Source organism: Carcharhinus amblyrhynchos, chromosome 5 (genome assembly GCF_965287045.1).
Source record: "Carcharhinus amblyrhynchos chromosome 5, sCarAmb.v2.hapA, whole genome shotgun sequence".
NCBI classification, from domain to species: Eukaryota; Metazoa; Chordata; class Chondrichthyes; order Carcharhiniformes; family Carcharhinidae; genus Carcharhinus; species Carcharhinus amblyrhynchos.
In genome coordinates, this window is record NC_137328.1 from 85196725 (window position 1) to 85209569 (window position 12845).

At 42.3% G+C, this 12845-nt stretch overlaps 1 protein-coding gene across 4 annotated transcripts in view; it reads left to right on the forward strand.

Annotated features, from left to right (window-relative positions):
* The window catches only part of arb2a (ARB2 cotranscriptional regulator A), a 529674-nt gene that overhangs the window by 441184 nt on the left and 75645 nt on the right, over positions 1 to 12845 (forward strand). The window contains exon 11 of one of the 4 annotated variants that reach the window (XM_080189123.1): positions 8665 to 8717. The exons of the other annotated variants lie outside the window; for them this stretch is intronic. Within the exon in view, the coding sequence (XP_080045249.1) occupies positions 8665 to 8702 (38 nt within the window). The 3' untranslated portion in view covers positions 8703 to 8717. Of the gene's footprint in view, positions 1 to 8664; positions 8718 to 12845 lie in introns of those variants that run through there. 4 annotated transcript variants of the gene reach the window in all.

Below are 12845 nucleotides of genomic sequence, written 5' to 3' on the forward strand. Positions count from 1 at the left end.
AATTCTTTTTTATTGTTGATGGAAAGTCAAGGTTAGTTGGATTTTTTTTATTGTAGGGAATGCCATCCCACTGGGTGAGGGCTATTGACAAGCCAACTCTGATGAAAACCTGTCTATGTTAATGGTGTCCAGAGACACTTTTTTTTATAGATATCAGTTAATGAAGGAAAAGGTGTGCAGTGGCAATAAATAATGCACGCTAGAGTTACTTCAGCCTTAATTTAATCACAAATAAAACTATTTACCAGACACGCACGTACTCGCCTTCAATCCTTTTTTCCTGGTAAGTGATGCCAATCAACTGACATTTTTTTCCCTCTTCCTAATCATATAGTCTTAGTAATTGACTATTAGTACATGGTTCTCAGTCACGCACCCTTGGAAAATCAACTTTCACTGTAGTTAATAGCTGAAGCAAAATTTTTCACTGAATAAAGTACCTATATTTATTTCACTTAGCAATTAAATGCTGACTAATAATCATATTGATATTTATATATAGCAAAAAAACACAAATGTTCATGATGTACATGGCTTACAATTATTATGCAAACTTAGTTTAACGTTTGAAAACAGAACAATATTCTAAATATAAGGCTGGATTTTACACTGTGAGTGGGCTTCTGTACTGAAGCATACATTTCAGGTGTGTTATTGTCTCTGCTTAGCATCCTTGCTCCATTTAAATTTTTCGGGTGATGGGCAATTAATTCATATGGGGGGAGAATTTCCCTCTACCTCTGGGAAGAAGTCCTGTCTAATAGAGCTGCTGACCAACTAGAGGCTGGCAGTTCTGCACGCCTGCCAGTGATGGTCACCTCTGGTGTTGCAGGAAAATTTGGAAGTAGTATTCACCAATGGACCTCGACATTGCTGTAGGTCCAAGAGCTCTACGGGGTCTTGCTGATAGATCCCAGAAATTGGTTAGGGTGGGGGAAATGTGGGGATGGTATTGCAGGGGGGTCATGTTAGACAGGATGGGGTGGAGAGTGGACATGGGGAGGGAAAGCTGACGGAGGCATAACCCACCTGTCGCCTCACCTGCCACCCAAAAAATCATGGTGAAAGCAGGGGTAGGTGAACATAGGTGGGAATGCCACCAATGACATATTACACAAATTTACAGGTCCACTTGCCTGTTTTCCTGCCCACTGGTGGCCTGTAAAGTTCAGCCCATACACATTTTCTACCATATAATGTCACCTTGGTTATCTTGCCTGAAATGTAATAAAAGAGAATTAGAGAACTGGGCAAGGAAACATATTTATCATACTTCTCTTTAATAGGAAAACACATCTTATTTGTAGTTCATTTTAAAATTATAGTTCTTGTGTCAAAACCATTGAAGTTTTCAATGTGTTCTTGGTCACTGCTTGCTACAGTATACCCTATTTGCTTTACATGGTGCATTGCAGCAGTGGCTCTAGAACATATCAGTTATATTTCTGATCATTACTGCCTCAGCTCAAGCCCTGAATGATTGGTACATCGACCAATTGCTGGCCGAGAGCTGGATATTCTTAATGGACAGGAACATGAATATGCCAAGAAAGGCCTGAGAACATTCTATACAAGACACCAAGGATAGATATTCCTTCATTTTATGACACCAGAAAGGACATTAGGGCGTTAACACTTGATTCAACCCGTCTGCTGAAGAAAATTTTGAGTAGCTTCTGAGGGGTTCAATATCTGGAGTTCATGTCATTAGGTGATGATATACTTCAGCATTACTGTACTTATAGTTTTGAAATACAAGGTTTTTTTTGAATAAGTAAATACATTGTTGTGGTTTTGGTAATACATCCATCTGGGAATCTAATATTAGATACTGGTACAGTTATCATGTGGAAAATCAGCTCTGTTGATACTACAGAAAGCGATAAAGATGAATAGAAGATAGCAAATGTGATATAGATTTTTAGCTTAATGAGATAATTATATACATCTTCCATGAGTGAAGTAAAAATCAATGTAACACTTTCATCCATAGTCCTATTTATTATAGTTGTAACATTTATAAAAAGATGAAAGTTTCTTCATTTCACATACCAAATTCCAAACAAGTATCCAAGCGTTGCATAAATATTTTCTCCCCCAAAAATTGCAACTCCATATATAACATCAATGGCATGACTCTTTTAGTGTGCTATTACAGATGTATATGACCAATTCCTGTAAGCAGTGCAGGGCAGCAGTTACTTATGATGGGTTCTTACATGAATGAAAGAATACTCACAAGACACTGATTCTTATGTAATATTCCATATATATCATGGCTGTTAACTTTAAAGCCCTTAAAAGTCTCAATGGTCTCAATGATTGGACCATGAGATAATGATTTCAGTGAAGTGTTCTGCCATTTTAATTCTATTGTGGCGGGACATAAGACATAAAACAGAAAAAATACACTGAATATAGCGTGCAATAACGCCATAGTCTTTCTTGATCAAGCTACAGTAATGATGTCACACGCTACAGCGTGCTTTCCTAACTGTTACCTACAGATAGGATACGTGCCCTGAAATTATTATACAAACATTAAATGTGCCTATTGAAAATCCCATTTCCATTACTCAGTAAACCGAATAAATATTAAATAACTTGGTAGAAAAGGAAATATCAGAGGAATGTGCTAATTGTTTGAACATTAGTATTCAGCAGCAGCATTTTCAGGCCACAAAGCATTTTAACAAATGAAATGTGTGCAAGGTAATTTTGTACAAAATAAAACTCAACTTGTAAATCACATAGGATATAGGACATGAAAAAATAGGCCCAATCAGCCTATGCCAGTATTTATGCTCTCGTCCTGTCCACTCCAGTCTTCCCTCATCTGAATTTATCATCATAACTTTCTATTCCCTTTTCCCTCATACACTTGTCTAGTTCCCCTTAAATATATCTATATGATCCACTTCAGTGTTGTAGTGAGTTCCACATTTTCATCACTCTTTGGGTAAGAAAGTTTCTTCCAAATTCCCTATTTAATTTCTTATTCTGATGGCCTCTAGTTATGCTCTTCCCCATAAGTGGAAACATTGGTCCAGATTTTCTGCATAACAGAGAGTATTTCCGACATTGTGAAAATACTGGAAATGACCGAAAATCCTAAGCTTATCCCCGATTCCAGCATTCCCCATCTTCATGGGAGTTTAGTCATCCTGGGGTGTCATCCTGGGGTTCATGCATATGCAATTCATGAAGGCAGCTGGCCATTTAATGCAATGTTGGTAGGCCAGGAATATGAAACCTGGAGTGATTAGAACAGGTAAGTGGAAGTATGAAGTTGCTGAATTAGCTTGGATAGCTAGTGTATCCCTTTGGAAAAGTAAGGTACTCTTTGGATAAGGTCTGGGAACTACTTTGGGAGAAGTAAAGCACCCTTTGGAGATTGTTATAATTAAACATGATTGTTCACTGTTAATGCAGAAAATCTTTGGAAGTGTCAAGCTGACAGAACTGTCCAGCTGTCAAGGAACTGTCAGGAAACTATCCAGTTATCAAGCAGTTGTCAAAGCTGTCATGAACGTGTGCATGGCTACTGGGTTGGCAAGGGGTATGAGGGACCAGGGTAGTGCATTGAGGGGCATGGGTTGTCATAGGTTGGCATAGGGAGTGTGTGGGAGGGTGAGGGCTGTTTTATGTTTTATTCTTTTATTACAGTCATACACACCTCTATTGGAATGTGGATGCTGGAATTTGAAAACACAACCACATAAAATGCTGTAAAAACTGGTAGCATCGGTGGAGAGACAAAATGCTTCGAGTCCATAAGTCATACTGACTTGAAATGTTAACTCTATTTTCTCTCTCCACAGATGCTGCCAGACCAGCCAAGTAAATCCAGGCTATTCATTCTCCCATAGTGCTTCTATATCATTTTTATACTATAGCAACCAGAATTGCACATAGTATCTAAGACCCGATTTTCATTCTAAGTGCTGAATCTGGGTGCCATTGAGATCTGACTTGGAAACCTATTCTCATGCTTTCCCACACGCACTCAGCATGAAAAAAAATCACGAGTCTGAATTACGCTGTGGGCGGGGCTTATTGTGCCCAAAACCCTGCTGGTCTGATCGGAGCTCTGAATTGCGCAGTAAGAAAAAATGCACCCCTGTCACATTGCTCTCGGCCTCAAAAAGCGGATAAAGCGGCCCAGTAGCAAAAAGCAGGACCAATGGCCCCCACAGACATCACCACATTTCCACAACAAAACTATCTCCCTTATCCATTCATGCCACCCACTACCCAGACTGATCGCGACCCTCTGCACCCCTAACCCCCCCACCCATCGCCCGTAGAGTGACAGCAGACCTCCCCCCGCTTAGTCCAGCCCACCCATCCCCCACCAGCAATCATCTGGCCTCCCTCCTTCTCAGCAGTGAGCAATCGCGCCTCCCCATCCCACCAGAGACAGTAGGACTAGGGGGCACAGCCTCAAGATAAAGGGGAGGCGGTTTAGAACGGAGTTGAGGAGGAACTTCTTCACTCAAAGGGTGGTGAATCTCTGGAATTCTCTGCCCGTTGAGGTGGTGGAGGCTGCCTCGCTAAATATTTTTAAGAAGCAGGTTGATGGGTTCTTGATAAGAGAGGGGATTAAGGGTTATGGGGAGAGGGCAGGAAAGTGGAACTGAGCCACGACAGATCAGCCATGATCTTATTGAATGGCGGGGCAGGCTCGAAGGGCTAGATGGCCTACTCCTGCTCCTATTTCTTATGTTCTTATGTTCTTATACCCATCTCCCTCCCTCCCCCATCCCCTGCCAGAGAATGATCGGGCCTCCCCCATCCCCCAGAGAATAATCGGGCCGTCCACCCCCCAGAGAATGATCAGGCCTCCCCCGTCCCTGAGAATGATCAGGCCTCCCCCCACTAGAGGATGATTGGGCCTCCCCCCACTAGAGGATGATCGGGCCTCCCTCCACCAGAAAATGATCCCCCTCCTGTCAGAGAATGATCGTTTCCCCCACCGCCCCCCCCCACCTCGGAGAATGATCAGGCCTCCTACACCCCCACCCCCCAGAGAATATTGGGCCTCTCCTCCCTCCGCCATTAATCTGAGTCAGAAAGCCACCGGAAACTCGAAACTTACCTCCTCAGAAGCTGGAGTGCCTGAAATAGACCTTTGCCGAGCATGTCTGTCTCACACCGAATCTGGACACGCGAACGCAATGGTAAAAGGGGAGATACTGGTAAAGTTGGGCAAGCAAACAAACAAAGAACAGTACAGCACAGGAACAGGCCCTTCGGCCCTCCAAGCCTGCGCTGCTCATGCACCCAGCTAGACCATTCGTTTGTATTCCTCTATTCCCAGTTTGTTCATGTGGCCATCTAGGTAAGTCTTAAACGACCCCAGCATGTCCGCCTCAACCGCCTTGCTTGGCAGCGCATTCCAAGCCCCCACCACCCTCTGTATAAAATATGTCTCCCTGACATCTGTGTTGAACCTTGCCCCCTTAACCTTGAACTTGTGACCCCTTGTGTTCGTCACCTCCGACCTGGGGTAAAAGCTTCTCCCTGTTCACCCTATCTATGCCCTTCACGATTTTATACACCTCTATTAGGTCACCCCTCATCCTCTGTCTTTCCAGTTTGCCCAATCTCTCCTCATAGCTAAGACCCTCCATACCAGGCAACATCCTGGTGAACCTTTTCTGTACCCTCTCCAAAGCCTCCACATCCTTCTGGTTGTGTGGCAACCAGAACTGGACACAGTATTCCAAATGTGGCCTAACCAACGTTCTAAATAGCTGCAACATCATATGCCAACTTTGAGCCCATTAATTAAATTTAAATGCATGCAAATGCTTTTAAATTGCCGTTGCGCCTGTTTCGGGCGCTATTCGGATCGTAGCCATCTTCGGGCCTTGATAAAGTGGGCATCTGCATGGTCACGAGCGCGGATCACATTAATGGCCTCACACCCTAAACACTCTTAGGGCCCGATTTTCCCATTGCATCGCGCCCGTTTTCAGATGCGAAAACGTGATACCACGTTTTCACGTCCAAAAACAGGCGCGATACAATGGTAAAATCAGGCCCTAAGAGTGTTTAAGCAAGATTCAATACAGGTTTAGCCTAACTTCCCTACTTTTCGATTCTAGCTCCCTAAAATCATATCCTAGTGCATGATTTGCTTGTGACCATACTAACCTGTGATTGGTTTGGCAATTGGGGTATTTGTGCTTCAAGATCCCTTTGTTTCTTTTCCCCTCCTAGGCTCAGCCCTTCTAAGCAACAAATGACCTCCCCATTCTTCCTACCAAAATGCGCTACCTCACATTTATCTGTGTTGAACTTCATTTGCCGATCATTTTGCCCATTCATCAAGTTCATTAATGTCCTCTTGTAATTTATTCCTGTACTCCTCAGTTTTGTCTGTACCTCTCTTCCCATCCAGTTTGGTGTCATCTCCAAATTTAGAATTTTTTTTTGGTTCCACAGACCAAATCATTAGGGCAAATTGTGAACATCAGTGGTTCCAGCATTGATCATTGTGGCGCACCACTACACATCTTCCACCACTGTGAATAGTTACCCTTAACACCCACTCTCTGCTTTCTGCCTTGTAAGAAGTCTGACAACACCAGGTTTAAGTCCAACCAATTTATTTGATAATAAACTCACAAGCTTTCAAGGTTAAAGTCTTCGTCAGGTGAATGGAGAGTAGCAATTTCATTCCCAGAGTTTGCAAGAATATTTAAGTTGGTGATAATGAGGAGAGTCAACACCCTGTTTTGCACCATTCATGGTTTTTAGTTTACTTTATGGGGCCCAAGATTGTCAGTCCTCTGGTACTTGTCAACTCACTGGAGGAGGAGGCTCCACAAATATCCCCATCCTCAAAGACGGAAGAGACTAGCACATGTGTGCAAAAGATAAGGCTGAAGTAATCGCAGCAATCTTCAGCTAGAAGTGCCGAGTAGATGATCTCATCTCAGCCTCCTGCAGTGGTCCCCAGCATCTCAGATGCCAGTCTCCAGCCAATTCAATTCACTCCAGTGATATCAAGAAATGTTAGGAGCACTGGATACTGCAAAGCCAATTGTCCCTGATAACATTGCAGCAATAGTACTGAAGGCTTGTGCTCCAGAACTTGACCCTCCCCTAGCCAAGTTCTTCAAGTACGGTTACAACACTGGCATCTGCCCAACAATGTGAAAAATTGCCCAGGTATGTCCTGTACACATAAAGCAGGACAAATCCAACCCAGCCAATTACTGCCCAATCAGTCTACTCTCGATCATCAGTAAAGTAATGGAAGTCAACAGTGCCATCAAGCAGCACCTACTCAGCAACAACCTGCTCAGTGATGTCCAGTTTGGGTTTTGCCAGGGTCACTCAGCTCCTGACCTGATTACAGCTTTGGTTCAAACACGGACAGAAGAGCTGAATTCCAGAGGTGAGGTGAGAGTGACAGCTCTTGACATCAAGACTGCATTCTACCGAGTGTAGCATCAAGGGACCCCAATGAAACTGGAATCAATGGGTATCAGGGGGCAAACTCTCCGCTGATTGGAGTCATATCTGGTACATCAGAAGATGGTTGTGGCTGTGGAGAGTCAGTCATCTCAGGTCCATGACATCACTGCAGGAGTCCCTCAGGGGGGCGTCCTAGGCCCTACAACTCATCACTAAAATACCGCATCCAATTGATTATAAAATTACAGGGATCTCTATCAATATTTTTCAATCGAGAATATTTGGTAACATTTGCTGCATTGATACTGACCTTCAGCAGCTTTATGGCTTTGTGAACAGCTTTTCAAAATAAAATTGGAATCACAAAGCTGCCTGAGAAGCAGCAGCATAGCAAATAGTGAAACTGACCTGATAGAGCAGCTTTAAAAAAATCAGGACTCTCAACCTGACAGTTGCAATTTTTCTAAACTAGTCTTTCATGTCTAAAGCTCTGGCTACTGAGTGTGAAAGACTTGGGAATTCTGTTTGAAACACCAAAATTGCCTGCTCCAGGTCCCAGTGTTTGACATGGGCCCTGCTCATGCCTAACATTCCTTTTCACATCTGACTTCCTCCCACCTTCCACCCCAATTCCACAATCTCATCCCATTTAGATGCTGCAAATAGTGTAAGCATGCATCCTTTGCTGTCCCCTAAAGGGAAACAACATGTGGTGGAAAAACAGAAAGACAGTGATAAAGAAGAAATACCATTAGCTGCCCTCATACTTACAGCCACCAATTCAGATACTCATCTTATGCTTTCTTTAGAGGGTTGGTGTAGCTCAGTTGACTGGACAGCTGCTTAGTGATGCAGAGTGATGCTAACAGTGTGGATTCAATTCCTGTACCAGCTGAGGTTATTCATGAGGGACCGCCTTCTCAACCTTGCTCCTTGCTTGAGGTGTAGTGCTCCTCAGGTTAAATCGCCACCAGTGGCAGCCGATGGTCATCAGGGATAATGATGATTTTACCTTTACTTTAGAGGATAATTTAAAGATGGGATCTTCACATGGTGAGGCACCTGACATGAATGGCCAATAGTCAGGAAAGGTGCCAAGTACCGCACTGGTGCTAACTCTCCAGAGGGCAAGCTTGAATACAAGTTCTGCTGCAAAAGACTCAGATGCAAGCTTTGATTGGGTGATCTTCAGGAAAAGGTTGATGTCCATGCACACTGAAATGACTGGTGTATTAGCAGGCCTGCCAGAAAACGGTCAATGTCAAGGAACATGAAGGAGTCCAGCATCGACTCAACACAGGACTTTTCTGAGAGCTTGAAGCCCACTCTTTTCATCATGGAAGTCATGAAAACTCCATTGGTGCACTTGCAGACTCAACCACCATTCAGAGTCTGATGGCTGGTGTCCCAGCTTTCATTACAGCACAAGCAGAAGATATCTAAGGCGTAAATGGATGCTGAGATTGAAGTCATGCATGGTCAGCTTGCTGCCATACAAGATCAGATGCATGCCAAGGTGGATGTGAATGCTAATGTTCAGATTGTCTGGCAGGATGTCATGATAGTCCTGCAATCTGTCCTCCAACAGATAATTCGGATTGCTAAGACACCGACCAAGAGCAGTGACAGTGGCTCCAGGAACAGGAATCCAGTGTCCTCTCAAAATGACAACTTCTGTTCTCCTACCATTGCCACTCCACGAGTACCTTTGATGTTGCCTGTCAACCAGTCAATACACACTGCTGCATCCATGCCAAGATGCTGCAGTCTGAAACTGCGCCTTTGAAAGCCAGAATTGCTCACATTTGTCTTGCAAGACCATCTGCATTCTCCATCTTTGAAAGCCTGCTGCCTTTGGCAATCAGACAGCAACTAACCTGAAAGCAGTCTTTGATTCTTTTAAATAACACTGCTGAGAGGTCCTTCCAGCAAGGTTTGGTGTAGATGTTAGCTGAAGTTTTAGCTCCAAATGGCAGAGCAGTTATTAAATCACCATTACAAGCCAATTAACATCATGATTTTTCTGCTCTGCATTTTTTTGGTGGGCACTCCCTCCACATACTTTAATATGTTCATGAACATAGTGTTCAATGGACCTTGCATCAGAAATATATACACATGCTACAGATATCATTTTAGCGTGAAAACAGCACTCACAGTGCCAAGATCAGGACACTGACAAGCCAAATTTCACTTTAAATCTATTGGTCAACCGGCCTATATTTGATACCCATTGAATTTTTCAATTAGAATACTAATTTAGGAGAAGAAATTACAAGACCAGAAACTACACAGTGTTTTATCTCACTGCCGTGGACAATTATTGATTGGAGGGGAACATCCAGCAGCATGCCTCATTGGTTATACTTTTTCCCTGACCCTTCAGGTCCAACCTTAATCAATTAGATTTAAGGATAGATAAAGAAATACATGAATGATAGAGAAGAAAATTGGGTAAATTAGGTTCAAATTAGATACAGGAAGAGAGTGAACAGAGGAAAAGAAAGATTGAATTAAGTGCAAGAGAAAAAAGAGGCAGAAAGGAAATGGGAGGAAAAAAAATAAATTTTAACTTTTCAAAGCCTCTGAGCAGTCCACTATCTTCAGGAATGAGATTGCACACATTTAATTGTTTCATTTCTGGGCCAGAGGAATTGAGCTGCATTACTGGAAAATAAATGAGTTTAATCCATATTTACCGTGCAAATACAATACTTTCTGGCAGCTCACACAGAAGTGTGAGGGTGAACTGTAATTTTTGCAAGGCTAACAGAACATTGCAAATTGTACTGCAGTTTGTGGTGTTTCACAATTCATGGGGTATCTCTTCACCACAAATTGTTAGATGATTTATACATTTATATCAGTGTGTTCATTAAATCTTACTGTTATTTTCCCGGCAAATTCTGGCCTTTTTCTCAATCACCTACTGACTAAATTTTAAGGCTTCGTTTAAATGTAATCAGACTTTGCAGCTGCCGAAGGGACACTCTGCACCTCTGCAGGTGACTAGTTCCGGAAGAGTGGAAAATTGCAACTTTTGATGCTGGCTTCAATGGGGTACCACAGCAGCTTTGTTGACTTTGCATCTGTTTTGGACAGAAGCTGTATGTCCTTTTGTAAATCTCAGTTGTGCACATTGCAAAAACCAGAGACATCGGAGAGTGAAGCACTGTTAAATTAAGCTCAGGCTTTTTTGGTGTTACAAGATGAATCCAATGTTGTAATGGATTGTGTGGAGAAAATATTTGTGTTCTGTTGAGTAAGGCTAAATTCCTCCTTTAGTCATCCTCCTAAATTAATAGTTTTAAACGGATTTACAAATATAGCTTTTTTATGTGTTTTTGTTATGACCAATAGACCATAAAGGAATTAGTATTTTTCTGCTCATAAAGTTTAATGCAAAAATGAAAAGGTATAAAGATGCCACTTCTCTGTGATGTTTTGCTGTCTCTGTTAACCAATTGCAATAAATCGGTACATCTTCATTTTAGAATTTTGTGAACACATAAAAAGTAAAACAAGAAGTAAACTACTCTGTCAGGAAAACATTGAAAACTAAAAAAAATATTTAGTTTTCTGGAGCCTATTGTAATTGTAATGCTCAAGGTTTTTAGCTCTTTGGTGAAGAATGACCTGCCTGTCAGTATCAGCTGTCAAGGCTGTCAGTAGTTGGTCATTCATAATGTCAATCATTTGCACTTTGATCACACGTTCATCATATCATTCAGAAAGTGGTAGGCTGATGTTTTAATCCTTATGTCCAGGTTTCACTGACTGACAACAAATGGTTGACGGATGGTGCAAAATCAAGTACAGAATGTTATGTACATCTGTGACAGCACATTTAGTAATACTTTTTACTGTCAATTGGATGTCAGATCGTGCACAAAGCATTATTACAACTCAGGCAGCACTTTACTTACATATCAACGGCAGCATCAGTGCAGTGCTTCCTGCTTAGGCACTAATGAATAATAAGGCTCGCATATGCCTTACCATTTCTGTAATCGCTTAGCTTTTAGCTTCACCACAAAAAATAATTAATACCATTAAAGCCCACCAGAAAAACAGATTCACTCATTTGGTGTGTTTGATACCATAACAGATGACATTTAACAATTGTAGGTATCATTTCAATTGTAAATGAATGTTATGGCACTTTTATACTGATGCTGAGAAAGCAGTGATCAAGCAGAAATCTACAAGAGTGCCAGTCTCCCCTTTCCACATTTACTGGTGTACCATTTGTCTCTGCTGGAACCCGATGTTTTCCACACCATTGATGGTCATGCCTGAGACCTCAGAACATTTGGAGTGAAGATGTCAGAAATACTGAGTTAATTTTCTTCACTTTATATTTTATTGGTAATGGCACACTAATCTAGATAATCATAATACCAGTGCCAAAGGGGCTGTAACTGCATATGCAATGGGCGAAATGTTTAAATGGACAAGAATAAATGAAGCAGTTATGAGATTGAATTTTCACATGCCCTCCCTTGCCAAGGTTGACACTAACGTGTCAATTTCAAAATACCATTGCCCATGCTAGCAATTTTTACCAAGGCGCCCTTCACTATTGAGGCCAATTAAAATAGTTAAAATGTTTGTCAAGGGTAGAATTTTGAAGAGGACACCAAATTTCAGGTGCTGTCTGTTTCTAATCAGCTGAAGGAAGGTAGGGAGCCAGTCATGACTGGCCCAGGAAATCACCTCAGCCTTATATAACATGAGGATCAACAGGGCAAAGTGACTTAGTATTTACAGAGGAGATGCCCTTGGCACTTTGCAAGTGACAGGGAGAATGGACACAGCATTCAGGCATTGAACAACATTGCCACTAGCCTGGCATCACACGGGCAGAAGAGCAAAAGGCTAGGCTGGCAATTAATCTTAGGCCATCACCTGTGTTCTCCATAATATGGCTTTCCAGAGCACTATGAAACATTAAGGACAGTGAGGTCTTGGACTGAGAGAGCTCATCGGAAGAAGAGCAGATGAGATGGGAAAGAAATGAAGGCAGAGGGAAATGACCCTCCATAAGGAAGTGTCTATCTGCAAAACCATTTCCTGTCACGGAAGCAGTAAAAGGAGTCCCACACACGTGACTTAAAGTGTCATTACTTATACAGTTCAAATAGAGGAAAGCAGAAGGACAGTAAGAGCACACCCTAGTGACCCATTTAGTGCTCCATGCAATGAGATAGCCTCCTCTTGCCACCCTCCTGAAAGAGGAGCTCCCTATCCCTCAAGGCCATCAACACTAAATTTAGGCTGGCATCAATGAAATGAGGGACAGCCATGCATCAGGTTGCCTGACCCCCAGAATACCTGTGATATCTCAGTTCCCTCTGCTGACGTGGAAAACTTCGGAACAAACAGCAGATTTCTCCCTTAAGATGACAAGTAGCCTC